We start from the raw sequence: 23217 nt of genomic DNA on the forward strand, positions 1-23217 counted from the left end.
GTCAGTCTCCGGGTTGTTTTCAGCAAGAGTTGCTCTGCTTGTATATGTATTTTTGATGTATTCATTGGGGGAGGTAAGCTCAGCGTCCTCTCTTATTCTGCCATCTTGATCTTCCTCCCACCTGCCCCTGACTTTCCACAGGAGACAAGCAAGATGGTCATCTTGCGTTTTTCCCTTTTGGACTTCCTAAGGGTATCCCCATACTGAGAGGTGGTTGTTATCATTGTTGTTCTAGTGATGATGATACCTTCTAACTAAGACAAATTTGTAACAATAGCTGAAAAGTCCAAATCCAAGCAAAGAACAGGTAATGAAGGTTGAGGAATAATGAGAATGTCCTGAAGTGGGTCTCTGAGGTTTTCATCTTCACAGATCCACTTTTGTGGGGAACGTATAAATCATCTTCCATTAGTTGTTAAGTCAGTATGACGTTAATTTAGCCGCTCATCCTTTTTGTTGCTGTAGAACTTGGAGCTCCTTCCTGGGCTATGGCTTTGAGAAGGCAATGCAAGCACAGATATAGTAGTAAACTAATTTGGCAATAGATATATAAAGATTTAGAAATTTTAACATTCCTAAAAGAATATTTGTTTTGGGTGGAGAAGGAGCTGACTTGATTTTCTTAGAGGTTCTAAAGAAGAGTGATGTGACTGATTGGGCAAGCCAGCTTCTTTATAAAGGTGATTTTAAGTTGCATTGCTTGGGATGTTTACCATTTATTTACTTGACTTTTGCCCTTGCATGAAAAATGGAAAGGGAATATATCTTGATAAAGACTTTGGATACTTTGGTTTAAGAAGCTGGTGACATGGTGAATGGGGAGTTAGAACTTAGGTATTATCTACCCCAGATGCAGGAAGTCAGGGAGGTGAAGTTATACTAGTGAAAACTTGTTTTCATAATTCCTTCCGCTCTGGAAGTTGGGGTTTTGCGTGAGAAGTTTTAGTCCTAAAATGTAAGAGTGGGAAATACCAATATGTTTTAAAGATGATGGATCTTTCTCTTTTTCTTTCTCCAACTTGATATTCCTTGATTTAAAATCTTAAATTATATTCATGAGTTAGGATTCACTTCAGAGCTTCTTTAAAATGCAAAATGTGAGTTGATTTTTAAATCTTTGATTTACATGCTTTTAGGAACCCATTTATTATAGAAAGCAAGAACAGCTGTGTTCTCCCTGGGGTTGACTGTTTCAGTCAAATCCTTTTAAAACATGAATTAGGAAGATTAGGATTTAATTTTTGTTTCTTACAACAAAAAAATCTTGCTAGGCAGTTAATATACTTCCTAGTCCAGAGTGTATTACCAGAAATTACATACTATCTACTTTTTAAACAATGGTATATTTACAACTTTTTGATTTGTTTTGTAGTTAGTTACATTAGAAAAATGGAAAGATTTGCTGTTTGATTTTTCCAAATTCACTGAATTTAGGAAGTTATAGGGAGGTGAGCCAAGCTATGTGTTAAGTATTTTTGCCACAAGTTACTAGAAACACAAGAACCATCACCAAAAGTAAGAGGAGGTAACTTGTGGGTTAGCTACTATGTGATAGTAATCACAGTGTCTTGGTAAGAAAGAAAGCATAATAATAATCAATAATCAATCAATAATAATGGTACTCAAGTTTTAGAGAAGGTATTATAACAAAATGTTAGTATTAAAGAGACATTTGCAACCTACGGAAATCTAAATTATTTTTAAAAGCCTCTGTGGGCAGCTCAAGATGTGTTTGTCCTATGTGGGTATGGGAGGTGAGTGGGAATCCCCAATAGCTTGCAATATTTAAGAGACTGCATGAGATTTCAAAATTGTAGAATAGATAAACAAGATTATACTGCATAGCTCAGGGAAATATATATAAGATCTTATGGTAGCTCACAAAGAAAGGAATGTGACAACGAATATATATATGTTCATGTATAATTGAAAAATTGTGCTCTACACTGGCATTTGACACAACATTGTAAAATGATTATAAATCAATAAAAAATGTTAAAAAAAAAAAGAGACTGCGTGGGAAGTGTGTGTTTTAGCAATGGGAAGAATCCAATCAAGGAGAATGAGGAAGCTTGTAAATCAAGCAGGTCTTGTGCAAACTGTCTTTTAGGCAGGTTGCAAAAAGAAAAATTGGTGAAATTATTGAAAAGAAGTCATAAGTTTTTAAGGTACTCAAAAGCAGGCAGTTTATTGGAATAGCAGTGGGTCTATTTGGTGATGATGGTGCAACTAACTCGATGAGAGAAAAATAATAAACTTTAATGATCTGTTTGTTTAATAAAAGAAGATAAAAGGGAATATGCTAACTCTGTAATTGTCTCCCGAAATTGATGACTAGGTTAAATTGTAGTAAATGTGCAGATAATCTAGTTCCAATTGACAAATTAAATATAGACAGCTCATCAGAATTATATATCATCCTTCTATATTTTGAAGGAACTCAAAGTAAAGTTTTAGATGTAGACTAAGTATTTGAGTGTAAATTAATAACATGCCCTTTTATGAGGTTTAGAAATCTTTTTTTCTACTTGATCAGTAGTATATATTCAGCAATATGAGTTTAAGTAAGGATATAAAGGTTATCTTGTGGGAGTAAATTTTGAATTCAAAATTGCACACTATTACATAAAAGATATTTCTGAATCAGGAAAGGACCATGAATTTATAAATCTAAGTTGTTCCTATACATTCGTTAACCTAAAAACTTACGCTTGACTCAGATTTTATTGTAGCAAAATTTTGACTTATTTTGGATTCCCACTGTGAGATGTGCTGTGAAAGTTCAACATATTACCATTTCCTCATGAGTACTAGCAATTATGATACAAGCATAGAATCTTATTTCAGCCATTGATGAAAATATTACATACAGATAGGATCCCAAGTAAAGAAGAAGAAGAAAAAAGACTTGTAGATTCTTGGGTCTTTTGTGTTCTGTGTTGTTTATGTGGTGGTTTAGAAATTTATGTGCAGCGATTAGGATGTCAAGTTGGAGAGAGAGAGAAAGAGAGTTAAAAGGTAATATTTTGCTGGTAAAATGTTATAATTTTAACAAATCGCCTACCTATAGCTTAGGTTAGGTATTCTCTCAGTATCACTACCATTGCATTAATGTGCAAATTGTGTATAGTCAGCTGCTTTATTCTAAAAGCTGTCTAGCCTTTTGGCATGCACCAGAGACAACATTTGCTGTATGAGATTGTGGTAGCAGGATCAGCTAAGCCCAGTTAGCAGGGGTGATCCAACAGAATATGGACTAGCTGACCATTTGGGATACAGTTGTTCTAACAGCACATGTGGAGAATCAAGGGAGTTTGTATGCTTTTTAAAAAAGATACTATTGTCTTACGTGATTTATTTTCCTTCATTTAAAAATTTGATGCCAAACATTTGTGTACTTCCCTTTCTTTCTCTCCTTGCCCCCTTAGAATAATATAGCCGATCCAGAAGAACTGTTCACAAAATTAGAACGCATTGGAAAGGGGTCCTTTGGAGAAGTTTTCAAAGGAATTGATAACCGTACCCAGCAAGTGGTTGCTATTAAAATCATAGACCTTGAGGAAGCCGAAGATGAAATTGAAGACATCCAGCAAGAAATAACTGTTTTGAGTCAGTGTGACAGCTCATATGTAACAAAATACTATGGATCATATTTAAAGGTAACGTGTGCACTTATTATTTAAGTCATAAGGTATTTTCATTATAAGTATTTCTTTTTTTTTTAATTCTGTTTTTTGAAAGGCAATGTCTTAAATCAGGATTTGGCAGTCTTTGGCCCCCAGGCAGAATTCAGCTTCATTTATAGTGCCAAAATAGGCTGTTTTTAGATTTCACAGCTGTATCCTGAATGTATCCTAAATGCATCCCAGTACTCAGCTGTACTGTTTTTCCACACCTGAACTTTGGGGTTGATGGATGAGCAGAAATGCAGCTGGGCCTTGAGACATATCCTTTGTCAGGAAAGAGCTTTCTCCGTGGGCTTTCGCACGTTATTCTCAATGGTCCAGTCTGTCTCAACCTCTGAATTGATAGAATATGTAAGTATGTCACTTATTCCATTGGGTTATGCTGGTAATTTTCACATCTTTCTCTCCAGGTTATGAGCTTCTTGACAGCAGGGAGTTAAATTCACCCTTTCTTGGTTTTTACATCACTTGACACAGGATATGGCACATCTTAAGCACATGATAAATATTTGTTGAAATGGAATTAAATAGAATAATATCTGTCCCCCTCCAAAAAAAAAGTTGAATTTTTAGTTTCCAGGATTATGGAATTGGCAGACACCTAAAATTCCAGCAGATGGAGATATTACTGCATAACAGAAAACTCTTTGGTTACGAAAACCCAAGAGTTCTTGGGTTCCAGAGTTAGAAGTCTGGATTTGTGTCTATTGAAATGTGAACAATAAGTAGTTAGAACAATCTAGCTTAAATTAGAGTCTAAATTATTTTACAAATTTAAGAACTTATTCCTGTATTGATATTTTTCAAAGGAAGGCAGTATTAGTTAGATCTTTGTTTTTCAGGGCTTACAAAGGGGGAGGGTTTATTTGTTTGTTTGTTTGTTCATCTATCTCCAGGCCGAAAGGGTGTGTTTATAACCCACCAACCTGTTGACCTGCACAAAAAATTAATTCTGTCGTTTTACATTCTGCTAATCAAATTGCCTTAGGACAATCGATCTATATTAGTTAATACTAATATAGAAATTCATCATTGATTTCACTAGCTTTTTATAGAGCTTGATTTATTCTAATATTACATGATTTAGGTGAATGTGGAATGAGTGCATAGTAGCCAGTCACTATGTGTCAGATACTGTACTAGGTTCTGGAGATGTAAAAATGAACAACTTACTCCTGCCATTAAGCTCACAGTGCCTAATTGCACTAAAATGGTGCAAATTTTGTGACTGAATGTGTGTAAGTTACAGATGGGGCATAAATAAGCAAGTAGTCACCCCTACCATTTTTTTTTCCCGTGGTGGCGTAAAGGAACAGCTTCAAGGAGGAGGTGATACTGCTGGTAACCCTTATCCAACATACTTCTAAGTGTTAGCCATTAGTCTATTATATACCTAATTGCTTGACTCTTTGTGGCATATTTTGCTTTCATATTCTTTCCTAAAAAGCTTATTTAGGGTCAGATTTTTTCTTAGGAATCCTACAAGTGGTCACTCAGTCACAGTAGTTTTAGGTCTCCCTTCTAATTCCATAGCAGGCTTAGTTATAAGCAACCCGGGGTGTGTGTGTGTGTGTGTGTGTGTGTTGCTCATTGTGGTTTACTCCTTCTGGATTGAATCCTTGTAATTCCAGACCCACTCTAGAGCAAACCTGAATGTTTGCTGTTTTTAGGCATCTGTAACAGATAAGCTATTTTTGGTAACTGACTTCAAACATTTAATAAGCCCTTTTTAAAACGTGCTAGTCTATATTATATTGAAAATGGGTACTGAAGTGGCATTGACTTTTATTGGTTGCTTACAGTCTTTGTTTATTCATATTCAATACAGTCATAGAAAGTGAATTGTAGCTCTGTATTATTTATTCCTAAGATTCACATTTTAAAAAATTTCCCTCATAGTATATATCACCCAATAAATGCTTAATCTTTCAATAAATAAAACTGATAGTTTGTTGTGTCCAAGTCTTGATTATAGAATGTTTTCAGACCAGTTAGTGATACAAACCATTATCCAAGATGTGTACTTAGAGAATTAAAGTGTATTATTTTTATCTCCTTTACCCATCACTAATTAAAATTCATGATGAGAAAGACTACTTCAAAGAACATGTCACTTCATGATAAAATTGTAGAAACTCATAGATGGTTGCTATTGATTATTTACATCCAGAACCGATTTACATTAAAGTAAATAAATGTAGTGTGTACATACCATTCATACACACACATTCTCTCTTTAGGGATATACATATATATACACAGAGAAAAAGAAATATCTTATGGTATTATAACCTTCTAATACCTTTTCTTCAAGTTACTTTCTTAAATTGACCATTTCTTTATTTTCCATTTATATTAAAACACAGTGTGACTTCGCAGGCTTGCAATTTTTTTTAACTGAAAATCACATCAAATATAACAGGGTTCTGTTTAATGCAGTCAGTGTAATTCAAGGCCACATCCTTTAAGTACCACCAAAGAGCTGTGTCATCAATCGACTTATGTTCTTACTGTGGCCCATCCTTCCATTTCAGATGACATGGGGGATTTTGTGAGTCAAGTTAATTAAGTAAAGTACGATATGGGTTCTTCTCAGGTTGTCCTAACACAGGACATAACCAAGACCTCACTGTAAGCTGGAGGGAAAGTTATTGCACTTGAGAGAAAATTATATGTTCTCTGAAACTGTATGTAGTTGTACTGCTTTCCTTGAGACATGCAGAAATGTACTAGGTATTCATTTTGACTGAGCTCACTGTATAACTTCATTTTTAAAAACAAGAGTAAAAACCAGACAAACACATCAGTATGACCACAGTATTTTCCTTTAATTTTAGCTCACTGCAGATTTTCCTGACAGACAAAGTTAGTCTTTATGAAGAGTGCTCAAATAAGCAAACCCTTCCCTTCTGATCTCATAATATTGGAAGAATCTTTTATAATCTTTAAATATTTTTCTAGTTTGATATAAATCTTAAAATGAAGCTCACTCAGGCATTGAATAGAATTTGAATTGTGTCTTTATTTGCTGCTGCAAATTGCCTTTAGATTTCTGTTTATGTTAAGGAAATATGCCTCTCTGCACATACCACAGCTACTGATATTTATTTTGAAAAAAAGAATTGAATGACTGAAGTAAAATATTCTAGAATAGAGTCTGCACAATTTTGTGGCCTTCTCATTATTTCTCTGAAGACGTACGTGTGTGTGTGCTTATTTCCAACGCATGGTGAATGTTTCTGGAATATTTCTAAAATATTCTCTAATTTTTTTTAAATTATCATTTTCTTATAAAACTTGAAAGAAGTTGAAAAGGAAAATATTTCCTCCTCTCACAGTGCTTTTTTTTCTCAAAATAAGAATAGCTTTAAACTTCCTGTGATAAACCTCTAAGAAGCTCCATATAGATTCAATTCAGCAGATATTTCTTTACTGCATACCTACCATGTGTATTCCTCTCATTCTGCATATTTGCCCTGGTCAGTCTCACCTACTGTATCCTTACAGCTTCTAAATTCATGTCTCTCTCCTTAGCCCCAGGTAAGTGTATCTTAACCTGTCTCATATTACCCGTTTCACAGCAAGCACAATAACCCAAAAACTAGGGAATAGCATCTGAACTGTATATTTTTTTTCCTTAGTTTTGCAATTTTTATTGTTTGGGGTTTTTTTGTTTGTTTTATTTTGTTCTTGGCAGGGGAGGGGGTAATTAGATTTATTTGTTTGTTTGTTTATTTAATGAAGATATTGGGCATTGAACCCAGGACGTCATGCATGCCAGGCGTGCACTCTACCACTGAGCTACCCCCTCCCCCCCTTGAACTGGATCTTGACATGATTTTGATAGGGGTTGGGATGTGAGGGTAGGATACAGATGAGACATTCTAGACTAGAAGAAAATGATCCCGAGGTGGTAAAGTGTCTGGCAAGATGATCTCTTCTGCCCCTTGCTGTTCTGCAAAATTTTACATTCTGTTTCTTTTCTATTGTGGTAAAATAATATACACCAGCAGAGTTATCATTTGAACCACTTTGAGTATATAGTTCTGTGGCACTTAGTACACTTAAGTTGTTGTGTGACCATCACTGCCGTTCGTCTCCAGAACTTTTTCACCTCCCTCAACTGAAATTCTGTACACATTAAACTGTAACTCCCCATTCTCTCCTCACCACGGTCCTTGGCACCACCATCCTACTTTCTGTCTATGAATTTCCCCACTCCACGCACCTCACACAAGTGGTATTATACAACATTTGCCCTTTAGTGATTGGCTTATTTTACTTATAAATGCTGGTTTATGTGGTCAATGATATGATCGGCTATTTGATTCATAGACCAGCCTACTTAATTCAACATGTACTTGATCTAGGTACAATAATAATCTTGCAAAAACATATAATGAATATTTTTAATATCTTTGTTTCTTTTTCAAAATGTTTTTTCTATAAACAAATGAATTTCAAGTTCCACAGTAGCATTTCTCCCCTACTTTGGCCAATTGTCTGCTTTAGTGGCAGACAACTTGGTTCAGGTGTGATGGAGTTAATACTCCAGACACCAGTGATTTGTTCACACTAGGCCCCCACTTCTCCCCAGTAAACAGTGTAAGTCTGAAGTACATACTTTTTAGGCATTCTGATTTTGGAACAGAGAGCCATTTCCTAACGTCTAACTGACCACCCATGTTGATGCAGGACTTTAAACTTACTCCTCCAACTCTTTGTTAAAATGTGTGCATCATTTTATAAGTGGAGAAGTGGAGTTTTTCCTCCAGGAACTTCCTATATTTAAATATGCCGGATGTATGGTTACGGTTTAGAGTCATTTGGCTCTTGGATTTGTAAAGCAGTGTGTAAATATCATCTTAGCCTTTTAAATTACTTAAAAACAAACCAAACATACATATTTGCATTCTCCAACACAAACATCTTTTACCAGAAATCAAAGGTAGAAGCTGTAGCCTCCCCAAAAGAATACAAACACAGGGTCTGGATTTTTTGCTGGTGGGTTTGGTTTGTGATTAGTGTTTTCATTAAGACCTGCTGTGAACAAGGGACAAACAAGAGTGTGTGTGGTTTAAGCCTCCTTGAGTCGGGAGGAGCTCCCCCAGCTCACTGTTCCTGCCCGTGCCCACTCGGGCCTGCCTTCAGTCCCCATGCCTCCCTCTCAGTCTTCTCAATGTCCGGACCTGTGACCGTCCTCCAGGGAGGCTTGTCTGCAGAAGTGACAATCAGAAGGAAACAGCCAGAAAAGCTATCAGGCAGCCTTGGTTCCCTGCCTGTTTCAGAAGATTCCTAGCTCTACCGAATAGCTCACTTCACTTGCAAAGAGGAAGCCTTCTTTTCAGATCTGGAAGTTGCTTAGTCATAACTTTAATGACATTTTAAGCTTTCTATGAATACTTTTTAGTAAAGAGCAGACGGTTGGTAAGTTACTGTTTTGAATCAGTACCAAAAAAAAAAAAGACACATTGTTTTTCACTTGGAAAACAGGTGCTTTCATTCATGCAGAACTGCAAAACAGATAAACATGTTTTATAAGAGCTTTTTATTTTTCTTTTAAATGTCAGGTGAATGGGAAGCATTCTGAATTCATAGGGTAGAATATACTACTCATTAGAAACAAACTGTGGCAAAAGAAAAAAATTCTCAGGCTGTAAGGCATGGTGAGAAGCACTTGTTTTCCTCTGTTGAAAAAAGTATGAAGACACATCAGGTTCACAGTTCTCGTGTTCTGGGTGCCTAATTTCTATCCGTGAAAACAAGTTACATGCCACTCCTGGGAGTCTTCTCCCCTCCCACTGTTATGGGGATTTAGTTCCTCTCCTTCCTACTGTGGACGCTGCTCTTTCTCTCCAAATTCAAGCTGGCCTGCTGTGACAGGAGGGAGAGGATGTCAAGATTGGGGAGGAGCACTGTTCCTCTCTTCCTCTTGTACATCCTACGCAGTGTCAGTGTCAGGAAAGAAAGGAGGATCTTTCATCTTAATTGAACTGAGCCCTCCCTCCCTGGTCCCTACCCCTAAGCCACATCCTATTCCCCCCACTACAGTGTCACTTAAATACTCATCATCATGTTACTGGAGTCTATTCTCTTCCAATAATAAAGCCCCAGCCTCATGGAGACACATGGAAATTTTGAATGGAACTTAACTCCTGAGTACTTCCCAGGGATTTTAGAGTTTGAGGACTACCAGCAATAGCTTGAGAATCTTCATCCCATAGCTGGGACTGTACAGGTGAGACATGTGTTGCTGTCATCCCAAGTTGAAGCACAATACTGAATATATTTCCCCTCTAGAAACATTGTTATGGTATAAATAGCATTTCCTCTGGTATTCTTTATGCCATGCTATTGATACCTTTGTGGTAAGTTGTCTTTTGGAGGGGGCTGCTCCAGGAACCTAGGCATTATTTTTATGGGAAAATGCTTGCTTTCCAAATTCCTAACATCTTACTTAAAAGTGGACTTTTGGAACACAGTCTATTCACAACTTGGCTATTTGCCAGTATAGTAAAACCAACTATTCCACTTCCAGTCAATTCTGTGGTCCAACAAAGATTCAGAGAATACCACTTATGAAATGGCATGGAGAGATGTCTCCAGTATTTCAAACTATAGCTGAAAAAAATGTTTAATGATTTATTCCAATTTTTATCGGATATTGCTGCATGATGTGTATATGTATACACCTGTTTTGTAAGTTAATTACACGTGTTCCCCCTATGAGTTCCATTTGCTCTTGTACAACATACAGTGAAGTTAACTCTACCTGGAGTATTCATAATGCTTTTAAAGCTACGCACTCCCTTTCTCTTATCCATTTACCTTGAGAGACAAGAAGGGGACAGCATTCTTTCTAGGAGTATATGAACAAAAAATGCCCCATTAATCATGGCTGATAAAAGCTGTAAAATACATTAAAACAAAAGCCAAAAACTAAAATAAGTCACAGTCTCCAGTGTCCTCAAACTCTGAAATCACATGAGAAGCACCCAGAAACCCCATTCACAATTTCTACAGTCTTCATTTCCTCCCTTATTCTTTAATATAACTATCTTTTCCTTTCAATGTCATCATTCAAAATAATAATTTAAATCTATTATTTATTTTTTCTGGGTTTTATAAAAATTGCTAATAGTTTGACAGGAAGAAACAATAATTTGTTAATTTTTTAAGCTATCTCATATACTAAATAGGTTTCAGGGAGAGTCAAGACTGAGAACTTTACTTTCATTTGTAATGTTCTATGGGAAAATATACTCTGACTTCCAAACAACTAATTTTAAACCTGTATTTTAGAACCAGTACATTAGTATGTCAGATTTAACATTTATGTTAATATAATTATTTGGCTTAGGTTTATAATTATTAAGTCGTTTTGTGGCTTTTACAGGGTTCAAAATTATGGATAATAATGGAATACCTGGGTGGCGGTTCAGCACTGGATCTTGTAAGTATTTTAAAATAATTACATACACACATTCACATCCATACTTCCACCTTTTTAAATTGGAGTAAGCAATGGCTTTGGAGGCAAGCTATGTGGTTGCTTTAGTTAATATGTTCAGTCTCTCTTCAGGACCACTACTCCTGTGTAGACTGAACTGTAGTACAGGATGGAGCATGTTGCTGGCATTCTAAGAGTATATAAGAAATACAAATAGCTTAATAAAATAAAGCTCCCCCCGCCATGAAATTAGGAATGAGTGTGCGACAGTTGCTGTCAGTTTAGAGTTTTGCTTTACATGCTTATCCCAGAGAAGATTGAGTATTCTTACATTTTTAAAAATACATCATTCAGGTAACTGTCACTAGAAATGGCTCTTGGGTTCTGACCAAGTAGGCCTACAGAGCCAGCTCTCTGCAGAGTTCTCTCTGCCCCTCTATAGGTCACTTGGAAATGTGATGGCATTTTTGTCACAGTGACTTAGAAGTGCCATAGCCATTCCAGTGGGCAGGGACCAGGCTGCTAAAATCCTGTAGTGTGTGGGAAAACTTCCACCCCGTGAAAATGTGTTCACGCACAAAATGTTTCTGAGAAACACTGATTGTTTCCCCCAAGTGTGATTCTATCAGTGTTGTTCTCTCCCACTTTAAAATCTTTATTAATACGACATCGTATTTAAAATTCAATAGGAATGACTAGAGACACCTTTGTGTAGTAGAAGGACCACTAGAAGTTTGAGGTTACAGTGCTGGCTCTATTTTTAACTAAATCTATGACTGTGAACAAGACACATAAATTCCTTAGACTTGGATATCCTATAAAACAAAGAAGCCGTACTAAGTTCTGTTTTATCTTTAATATCATATGCTTTTATATAATATACTTCTGCTTTGAAATTATATGCTGTTTCTAAAAATAAAGTGTTAGATGATTAAGATCACCAAGTAATATTTTAATTCTTCATTTTTAAAGTGGAGATGAGTTTGTCTGACTGAAAGTAATCAAATATTTTTAAAAGCCTTTCATCCTGACTGCCAATGACTCCAAAATCTCAAATAATCCTATGAACAGAAATGACCAAAAGCGATTTTCTTCCCTTTAGACAGAACCATACTTAAACCATTCTAAAGAAATGGTAATTAAACTTGATGGAGAGACTCATCTACTAGGAATTCATTTCAGTTTAATCAGTTGCTAAGTTAGGTAATCCTTCCTTGCGTCTAACGTAATTGTTATATCCTAAAGCTCAAGTTCATTTTTTTCTTTCTCCTCTCTAGTGAGAGAACATAACTGGTGTTTCTTTGTGTAATAATCCTTCATGCGTTCAGAGTCAGAGCTCATTCTCCCCCGGCAGTTAAATGATCTCATCTCTATTTGTCCTGTCACATAGTTTTATTACGCAATCGTTTTTTCATTAGCTCCACAAGAAGCCTCACAATTGCTCCATGATCCTCATTCCACTTTTTAAATATTACGAGCCCTTTCCAAATTTATCACAGTTACCTTATCCAGTCCCCTAAGGTGCTCGCCATGTCACTTCCCTGATTTGTAGGCATTGGCAAAGCTAGTGCACGGCTTTCGTCAGGATCACAGATAGCAAGTTTAAGCATTGGACACTGGCCCAGCCCTAACTAATACAATCTATATCCCCAGTAGTAGTTTGGTCAGTTTTATGAAATTTCTGAATGAAATGATTGTGAGATCTTAATCTCATCCTGCCATTCTGATCTCTTCCTAAATAGAACACATAGCAATTAGCATAAAGTCAATGAACATAAAAATGTTTTTAGCCCTGTAGTGGCTACAAATCAAGAGACCGAGATCCTAATCCCAGTTCTGCCATTGAACTTGTGCCTTAATTTCCTCAAATATTAAACGAAGAAATTAGTAATCTCTCTAGCTTTGCTTTTCTAGCTCTAACATTTAATGATATTGTGATTAATTATAACCCTCATTTAACTGGACTTTGTAGGGAGAGCAAATGATGAGAAAATGTGCTATTTGTTCCTCATATATAGTCCTGTACAAATGAATGCTATCATTTGGGGGACCAAAGAAAGGATTAGGCTTAGAGGAGGGCACTGTTACCAGGGACAGGAGAAAACAAGAGAGATGCTGGGTAGAGAGTGTTCATCCCTTTAAACTGGTGCCTGACTAATGGAATATGATTATGACTAGTAATTTATGTCAACATTATGTAGTGTGTACCTCAAGATTCCCTCCCATTCTTACCCAAAATTTAGTTGTATGTGAACAGACTTTGAGCGTATTGTATGTTATTTTATTGAATTTACTATACCTTACTTCTTTCCAATAAGAATTACAGTGGCTTACAACAAAAACACAGGTAATAAAGCTAATAGAATAAAACATGAGCACCAAGGGAAAAAGTGGGAAAACAACATGGTAACCGTAAGAGACAGTGTAACATAACATGCTGTATTAGGGCCAGTTGGAAGTCAAAGGAGTTGAGGGAAACGGCCCCAGGCCCACAACTGTACATACAGTCTTTGAAAGAGAAAACGTCACTCTCTTGCATATGCTCAGTTGACAACAGAGGGAAATTACGCAAGGCCAGCACACAGCCCTGGAGGCAGGAGTATTAGCTATTAGAGACATGGTATGGTCTTCAGTCTTTGGAGAGAAGTTCAGTTGTGCATTCCAGGTACAGTGGACCAAGATCTGGGCATCATTTCTCCCAAGGTTGCATTGGAAATTTTTAAAAAGAACAATCTCTGTTCCATCTACTTTACCTTCCTTCACTTTCCAACTCCCTTATTTGTCCTTTTCTGATTATTATCATCATGACTAAGGAAACATTTTAACCACAAGGTTTGGGATCGTCTTCTCTCTGATAATAAACAAGAAAAACCCAACTCTACCACCGTTCTATCCCCATTTCCCTGCTACAGAGATTCCCCTCCCATCCTCCTCCAGTGCCCACTTAAGTGAGATTTTACTTTTACTGAATTATAAATTAGACCTAAGTATACCAGATAAATTAATGGGTCTTTAGGACCCCTTTTTGTTTGTTTTTACCTAAATATATATTTTTAAATTCTGCATTAAAATTCTGTATTATCCAGGCCACCTTTAGAAATCCTTCAGAATGATAGCTAGTACCCTTATATGTATCTTGCCCAATTTTCTAAGTAACTGAGGGTATACCTCCTCTAGCCCTGTCAACATTTTATGATCAGTGATACTAAGTACTAATCTCAAGTAGTATGATGTTTGTCTGTAAATTATCTGATCATACCTCAGAATTTCATTGCCAGCAATCAATAAAAATAAGCCATTTTCACCTTTTAGATGACTTTAATCATTGCTGTTTGAATAGCAACTTTGGGGGCAGAAGTTGATATATTTGAAAGCAAATAGGTAATGTTACCTAGGAAAGGCACCTATTGAACTACGAACATCCCTGGAGTATACTGTATATCCAGACCATAGTTAATATTAAATGGTGAGACTGAAGTATGGGTTCTATTTTAAGCTGTTAAATTTCAACATGAAAGTGCCCTTTATTCAGAATAAATATGGCATTCATGAAAGATGAAATACACAAGGTGCCAAAGAGTTGTGAATCCCTCCCAGTGTGAGGCAGAGTGGGCAATATTTGATTTTCACCACCTCTTCCCTCCTTCCAGCAAACAGAACTCTACCTCAGCTCTGACTTTAGATTCCCACCCTTTCCTGTAATAATATTGTACAGTCCACTGTTTGTGCTTTATGAGGTACCAGAATTTTAAAATAACCATTTATTTTAAAGAGAGATTTTCAGATATTCCATTACAAGTTCTCCCGAAACCTAATCATTGCTTTCCTTGTATTTCAGTTGGAACTACTGGCTTTAGTACAGGGATGGGGAAAGAAAGGGAAATGTGTTGCATTTATTTGAAAACCCGTATCCCTCCATGATTTGATAATTTTTTTTTACAATGAAAGTCTGAATAGTTTAGTTATTATATTCCTAGTTAAAATTTAAATCAGAGTCTCAAAAAAGGCTCTATGCTTTAATACATAAGTGCTAAGAACTGTGCTACAGCTGACCTATATGATCAAATTGAGTTGCTGCAGAAATCTCATGGAGTGTCTGATCTAAAAATGAGTTCAGTGTAAATATTTAATAAGCTTTAAACAGCAAATGCCAAAATTTAAGTAGCTGATTTCTTTTTTTCCTATCTGAAAAAAAAGAAAGCTAGTTCTCTTATTATTTAAGCATATTTCTTAGATCTTTGACATAAATATTTAAGAACCTCAGGATTTGGAGCTGGCATATAGGTAACACTGCTTGTATTATCTTTCAATATTGACTCTAATCATTTAAAAACCCTTTCAACCCCTTGACTTAACTTTTTAACTCTCTTTCCTCACCTTTTGAATTTTTCTCATTTGTTTAAAGATTGGCTTAATAAAACAGAACTGCTTCACATATCTAAGTGATTCCCTTATTTCAAAGATAATATCAAGTTTGAACTTTATTGTTCCAAAGTTTTACATGTATGTGTGTGTGTGTTTTGCCCCTCAGCTGCGAGCTGGTCCATTTGATGAGGTCCAGATAGCTACCATGCTAAAGGAAATTTTGAAAGGTCTGGACTACCTGCATTCAGAAAAGAAAATTCACCGAGACATAAAAGGTATACAGAAGTCTAACATGAACCTGAGAAAAACAGATGCATTCTGAGGATGCTGAGGGTTTTTTTTTTTTTTTCGTTTCTTTTATCCTCCTAGCTGCCAATGTCCTGCTCTCAGAACAAGGAGATGTTAAACTTGCTGACTTCGGAGTTGCTGGCCAGCTGACAGATACACAAATTAAAAGAAACACCTTTGTGGGAACACCATTTTGGATGGCTCCTGAAGTTATTCAACAGTCAGCTTATGACTCAAAAGTAAAGTGTTACCTGTACAAACTGTTTTGTTTTTAATAAGTTTAATTAGCATACTATCTGATTTAATAAACTGCCTTAATTCTCCTTCCATTTAAAGTATTTCTAAAGCTAGAGTCATGTTAGAGGTTGCTGCTAAAAAATAAGTTCCCTTGATGCTGGTAATATTTGGACCCTATTCCCTTCAATGGCTTCCCTTCCTACTTGAAATAAAATCCAAAGTTCTTACAATTACATATGTGCCTTTCCACAGTCTGGCCCTTGTCTGCCTCTCCAGCCTCATCTCTTATCACTCTTCTCTGTTTTCTATCTGCTTCAGCCACAGTGGCCTCATTGCTGTCCCATAATCATAGCAAGTACCCTCTGGCCTCAGGACCTTTGGACTTGCCTTTCCCTCTCTCTGGAATAACCTTCCTCCCAATCAGGTCTCTGCTTAAACATTACCTACACAGAGTAGTCTTCCCTAGCCATGCTGTGTAAACTTGCAGCCGCTTCACCCATCATTCAATATTCTCTTATCCTGATTTATTATTTCCTTCACAAAACTTAGCACCATCTGACATCATATTATTTATTTATCTGTCTCTCCTACTAAAACATAAGCCTCTTGAGAGCAGGGATTTTTGTCTTAGTCACCACCTGAATCCCCAGTGCCTAGAATGCAGTACTTGGCACGAAGTGGGAAATTTGATAATTTTTTAACTAAATGAATTCTATTAATAAAAATGTATTAACATCACATTTCTTGAGACATTTTAATATTGTATGACCATTCGGTTCCACAGGCTATTTTGTGGCAATATGTTGGAATGGAATTTCAAGGTAATTTTTTTTCTTCCTTACCTTAGGCTGACATTTGGTCACTGGGAATTACTGCTATTGAACTCGCCAAGGGAGAACCCCCGAACTCCGATATGCATCCAATGAGAGTTCTGTTTCTTATTCCAAAAAATAATCCTCCAACTCTTGTCGGAGATTTTAGTAAATCCTTTAAGGAGTTTATTGATGCATGCCTGAACAAAGATCCATCATTTGTGAGTATATATGCTATTTCTACTGTTTTCTATTATTAGATCTACATAGAGCCAACGTGGTTTTGTTCAACAGTGAGGAAGACTGCGTGTGAAAACTGTCTTAAGATCCATCCCAGGAACCTGATTCTTCCCTCTCTGTTGCTAATTCTGTTCAGTTCACAAGATCTGTAGTTCCTTCTCTCCTTCCTCTGCATCTTTTTCTTGTGGCCCCTAGCTTCTTCCTTATTTTGTTGATCATTTCCTGTTTCAGAGGGAAAGAAATTTAGGAAGTAAAGTTCATTTACTAGAATGTCATTATTAAGATATGTGTGTAACTGTTCACAGTTGATTTTTATTCAGCTGTGTTTTCATTTTTCATGAAAAGATGTTTACATTTCACTATTTTAAATTTAACATTTAGAAATTCCAACATTGACATTGTATACTTTTCCTGAAGCATAATGAGCTCCATTCATCTACCTGGAAAATTTGATTATGGTTGTTTTACTGTTTTTAAAATAAAGCTGTCGGATGACTTCTAGAAACTAGAAATATACAAGAACTGTCTAAGTGTGATTAACTACATTTAAGCTGCTAATGAATATTCTGATATTAATAAAATACTATAGGGGAAAATAGCCCCCACAGAACCTGGTATTTGTATTTAGATGCAATATGAATTAATATGTGATGGAGAAGGGATTAATCTGGGGGTCATATGTGTGCAGATAATAAAAATGATACAGCCTTGCCAGTTTTCATCCTTTTTTCAATTTACAGTAAATATAATAAAAGTATTTAAAGCATTATTCTGAAATGCTTTTAAAATTTTACTTAATTATCAAAATCCTGCCGTGTGTTTCTCTGCTGCCATCTTTTACCTATTGGGCTTTAACAAATTGGTATCAAGGTAGTGAATTTAATTTGGTTGCCTCAAACCACTTCAAAAATAGAATTAGCCATTGTCCTACAGCATTTTTGTTGTCCTCAGGTCTACAGACATACTTTTACACCTTTCAGCTTAATATTTGAAATGATTTCTTATCACCCCTTGCAATCACAAAGAGCCTAGAAAAATATTCACGCATCCTGCCTATTTCGTTCCTTAGCGTCCTACAGCTAAAGAACTTCTGAAGCATAAATTCATTGTGAAAAATTCAAAGAAGACTTCTTATCTGACTGAGCTGATCGATCGATTTAAGAGATGGAAGGCAGAGGGACACAGTGACGATGAATCTGATTCTGAGGGTTCTGATTCGTATGTACAAATTATTTAATTTTTACGTAGCTAGCCCATTTTAATGTTGCGTATCTTTTAACTACAATCCAATATGCTTTCTCTAGCATAAAATATAAAGTGTATTCTAAAGTTTTACTTTAGACTGAGAATCTTTTAAAATCACGATCCGAGTAGAATGAATTTGGAAACATGTTTTTCTTAGAAGTGAATTGCTCTAGTTTTAAATGGTCTCGGTCTAACCCCTAGTGGATACTTGAGTACACTACAAAATTTTGGAACAAGACTCAATTAAAAGTGTTCTATTAGTTTGCCCAAAGTGATCAGGAGCTATGTCTTCTCATACTTTGGTGGCAACCTGAAAAAAAAATCTCTCTGGAGAACTAACCTTTCCCACCTCTTGGCCATGTACCAAACAGGTACATTTAAATATTCACCTGTATCTGATTTGTATCCCCTAAACAGTTGTGCTGTTTTTTAACTGCAGCATTTATGTTAACATTTTAGCCTCTAAGTCCATGTCTTAATTTAGACTAGAAAGTCTGTAGGCTACACCAGAATTTACTATTCCACTGGCTGAATCAACCCAAAGGCAATACCAAATTTCTTTAGATAACACTCTCTGAGTCCTACATTTATGAGAAATTGCCCAACTTTTGAATGGGGTTAAAAGTAGCATGGAGCCTTAAAAAATTCACAAGCCACACTGCAGGAGGTCCTGATCTAGTCAGTGGGAAGGGGTTGGGGCAGGGCTTTAAAGATAGTAAGAGGTGGTCTCACGTGATTCTGGTACACGTTTAGAGTTGAGAAACACTGCTACTCTTCAGTAGAAAGTAGTGTCTACCTGAAACTGAGATCAAGTGATTTTTTAATACATTGGGACAATTCTCTCTTCAGAGTCTGGTGCATTGATTTCGTGTTTTCAGCGAGCTGAATCATTTAGGAACTTATAGAAGTCTCTTTGGCAATCTCCTTAGGGAATCCACCAGCAGGGAAAACAACACTCATCCTGAGTGGAGTTTTACCACCGTGCGAAAGAAGCCTGATCCAAAGAAACTACAGAATGGGGCAGTACGTATATGGAGATGATCACTTCCCCTTGATAGACTTTTTTGAACTATGTAGTGAGATTATTATGGCCCCAAATTGTTAGAAGTTAATACCCCTAACTGCCTGTCTACCTCACTGTGTCCATAGTATGTTTCATTTGCCACTAGTTTTGGGCTAATTAAGAAAAGGTCATAGAATTCATTTAAGTGGCCATTGGTATGTTTTAAAATGCATTTTACCTAGAGATATCTAAACCCAGTGGAATCATGTATATCAGTTGTAATTCTAGAAGTTAGAGGCCTCCTGGATGATGGATGGGAATTAGTGATGGGAAGAAAGCATGGAAACTTGCCTTGTATTGGGTCTTTCGGGGGAAGGATTCAAATTAATGCACATAAACGATGACTTTAATTTCATGTATATAAGCTATAATATTTGTTCAAAGGAGCAAGATCTTGTGCAAACCCTGAGCTGTTTGTCTATGATAATCGCACCTGCGTTTGCTGAAGTAAGTACAGATTCATTCGCTTTGGATATCTATTTTAAGAAGTTAGTCACTTTAAATGTTATAACTATTGATCTTTCTCAGCTTAAACAGCAGGATGAGAATAATGCTAGCAGGAATCAGGCAATTGAAGAACTGGAGAAAAGTATTGCCGTGGCTGAAGCTGCCTGTCCTGGCATCACAGATAAAATGGTGAAGAAGTTAATTGAAAAATTTCAAAAGTAAGCTTGAAATGTGATTTTTATAAACCTGTTTTGACATTTTCTGCTGGATGTGGATTTATGATGCAATAATATAATTACCTACTTGATTCAGTCATTTTAACTTTTCCTAACAAAGTCAATTCATTTTGTTTTTGTTTTTTTTGGGGGGGTAGTTAGGTTTATTTATTTATTTAATGTATTTATTATTTTTTATATTTAATGGAGGTACTGGAGATCAAACCCATGATCTCGTGCATGCTAAGCATGCGCTCTACCCCTGAGATATACCCTCCCCTACAAAGTCAATTCTTAATAATTGTATACTTGAAAACTTGTTTGTGATCCATCTTTAAGATTAGCTTTTGGAATTACCATCTTCGGGCATTGCAAGGTAGTTTTCCACTAAATGAAATGGCCTGGGTTTTCCGCCCCCCCTTTTCCTGCTAGTAGGAGTCTAGTCAAAAGGTCATGGAGCATATTCTTATTTGGACCCTTGTAAATACCATTTAAGAATGCTTTCATTCTTTCCACTACTCTTATCACACTGCTATTCACATAGTTTCAGTGCTAAAGTTCATGAAGTTTAACCCCCGTAAGAAAAGTTAAGGAAAAGATTTTAGATAAACTCAAAGAAGACTATAAAAGGTTCTTATGTTTGACTTCAATTTCTATACTGTCTCGTGAACTGTGGGTTTAACTTTGTTTACATTCAATTAAGTTCTTATATTTAATATTTCAATTCTCTTCTTAAACAAGACTTCTGCATGCCTATACAGAGACAACTCCTTAGCTCAAGCAAGTTATAAAGCAATACTGACCTTAGCTTTAATCCCATTGTATCACTTTTCATGCATCTTTATATTTGTTTGTATTTGTGATGCCTCTAGGATCAAGTTGAAACAAACTGTACCGCCTGTAAAACGCATCCTCTCATAGATCCTTCTAGCTGATAAAGCCTATTTATACTCATAAGCTAAAGCCCCTCTTAAAATCCCTTCGTTTTTAATGGAAACATCCCCTTCTCTTTTCCAATTTGCAAACAATTGGAAGTTGTAAAATCAGACGCACAGGGGATTTTTGAACTTCTTTATATTTGAACATCTGCATGAGACTCAACAGAGAGAATTCGGTTGGCTGAATCAGTTCCATACAGCGTTCATACAGATGAAAAATATGTACATGCATAGGTGTATATCTATTTCAGTTTTCCTTAATTTTATAGGTGTTCAGCAGATGAATCCCCCTAAGAAACGTGCTGTTATTGGCTTCTATTTCATATGGACCTAGAGAAACCCACCAAAGCTACTTCAAGCTTAACAATGCTTAACTCATGAGCTCCACGTGCCTTTTGGATCTTTGCAACATTGAAGATTTGGAAGAAGCTATTACTATTTTGTGATGGTGTTTATCACTTTATATTTTAAAGAGATTATTTTGTAAGGAATAACTTTTAATACTATAGTTTCACCTGTATTCTAGTCAATGTTGAGATACAGTTTTGCTTTTAGGTGTCAATTACTTAAGTTACTACGATGAATGCCTTCCATGTTTTGATCTTTAGTTAACTGTACACTCATGAAACATACAGGTCTTTCAAAGTCATCCTAAATATTCAACTTTTGTAAATCATCAAGCCTCAAAACGCACTTTTTAAAAAACAAACACAGTCATATTCTAAAAATGACTATTGGTGGGGAGGTGGAAACAAGTCATACATTCTTAAAACAAGTTTTTAGTCTCTTAAAAGTGAAACCTGGAAAACTACGGACTCTTCTACCAAGTTGGTATTGATGTTCCAGGCAGTTCAGTGATGATCACATTTGAGAGCCCTGTGTTCGAAGCATTTATAGGCAACATGTAGCAACAGAGGTACCTCTAGGTGTGCACTATTTACCTTCTCTTTTAGAAGAGGCAATTGACCCTTATTTAACATGGTTGGAAATTTAAAGCAATACCAACTTGGCCAAGGGTGGGTTTTTGGTGATACTGGAGGAATTGGTTAGGATTCATTTTTGAAATCAACTCAAATCACATATTATATGCTTAAATTTGGGGACCTTGAAAGAAGCTGATCATCTTGTGATTTTAAATACCTGATCAACAGGTATGAATATAACTCACACCAGCATAGTTTTGTCATGGTAGTAAAATGTCCTCTAAACTATTTATACATTTTTTTCTTCATAACTCCAATACATAAGCATCATTTATTCATTTTTGAAAAGATATTTAAATAAGTATTTTCTGATTCATATGAAAATAAACATAGTACAGGATGATTTCTGTCCCTACAAAGGTAAGTTAGACTGTACAGTTAATTTTCAGTTATATTTATGGTACTGTTATGGTGGTAATATCTTTTCCATTTAAGCCCAGTATATATATTATGCCTGCCTAAATCCTAAAGTGGGGCTATATTTTAGTAGTTGTAGAATTAGTGATATTAATTAGTTTTGACAGTTAATGTTTGATTGTTCTGATCTGCACAGTTTGGTTTTTGCACGTCATTTTAATAAATCTGAATAATTGCCAAATGTTAAAAGAAAGATGTTCAAGAATAGTTTTTAGTCGAAGAGGCCATTACCTCTTCTTTTTTATTTTAATAATACAGACACTTGAATAAGTTGTTGTGTCACCTGCCAAGAAAATTTTTTCATTGGTGCCTATACTGTAACAGTTATTTTTAACACATTGTATTTTGAAGTAATAGTTCAGTTAAAATTTTCACCTGCTATGTAACTGAAACTCAATTACAGTTTGTAAGTTGTAGAGGTCTGGTAATAACTTTGCACCTCATATCATGGATGAAATGAGTATTTTTCTAAAAGTAAAAGCAACAAGTTTTTAAATTGATTATTTGAAACTTTACAGCACAACTGCATCATGAATAGACAGTGGTATTGCTTATTCATTATAGGTATTAGTCCTGTAAACTGTTTCTCGGTGAAGCATACTTCAGTGTTTTGGGGGGGTTAAAAATAAATATTTAAATGTCATGGTCCTCAATGTTTGTTTTCTTGAGGGGGCTATGGTATGTTATTTTAATTGTTTTAAATTATTTCTCTTTTACCCTTTAATGCATTTGTTGGAACTTTAACACAGATGTTTCCATTGGAAACCAGGAGATACTCTTCACATCCTAATAAGCATTGAACATCTTCCTGTTTTCTGCCTCCTGTCCTGA

The 23217-nt window shown here is 35.8% G+C and overlaps 1 protein-coding gene across 1 annotated transcript in view; it reads left to right on the forward strand.

The window, feature by feature from the left end:
- The window catches only part of STK26 (serine/threonine kinase 26), a 65451-nt gene extending 42417 nt beyond the window's left edge, over positions 1-23034 (forward strand). Inside the window, exons 4-13 of the mRNA XM_031671323.2 lie at positions 3429-3659; positions 11083-11139; positions 15668-15776; positions 15871-16028; positions 16874-17059; positions 18148-18296; positions 19253-19346; positions 19771-19833; positions 19915-20051; positions 21256-23034. Of these exons, the coding sequence (XP_031527183.2) occupies positions 3429-3659; positions 11083-11139; positions 15668-15776; positions 15871-16028; positions 16874-17059; positions 18148-18296; positions 19253-19346; positions 19771-19833; positions 19915-20051; positions 21256-21280 (1209 nt within the window). The 3' untranslated portion in view covers positions 21281-23034. The remainder of the gene's footprint in view (positions 1-3428; positions 3660-11082; positions 11140-15667; positions 15777-15870; positions 16029-16873; positions 17060-18147; positions 18297-19252; positions 19347-19770; positions 19834-19914; positions 20052-21255) is intronic.
- Positions 23035-23217: the final 183 nt, after the last annotated feature.

The sequence above is a fragment of the Vicugna pacos genome, chromosome X (assembly GCF_048564905.1).
Source record: "Vicugna pacos chromosome X, VicPac4, whole genome shotgun sequence".
Classification (NCBI taxonomy): Eukaryota; Metazoa; Chordata; class Mammalia; order Artiodactyla; family Camelidae; genus Vicugna; species Vicugna pacos.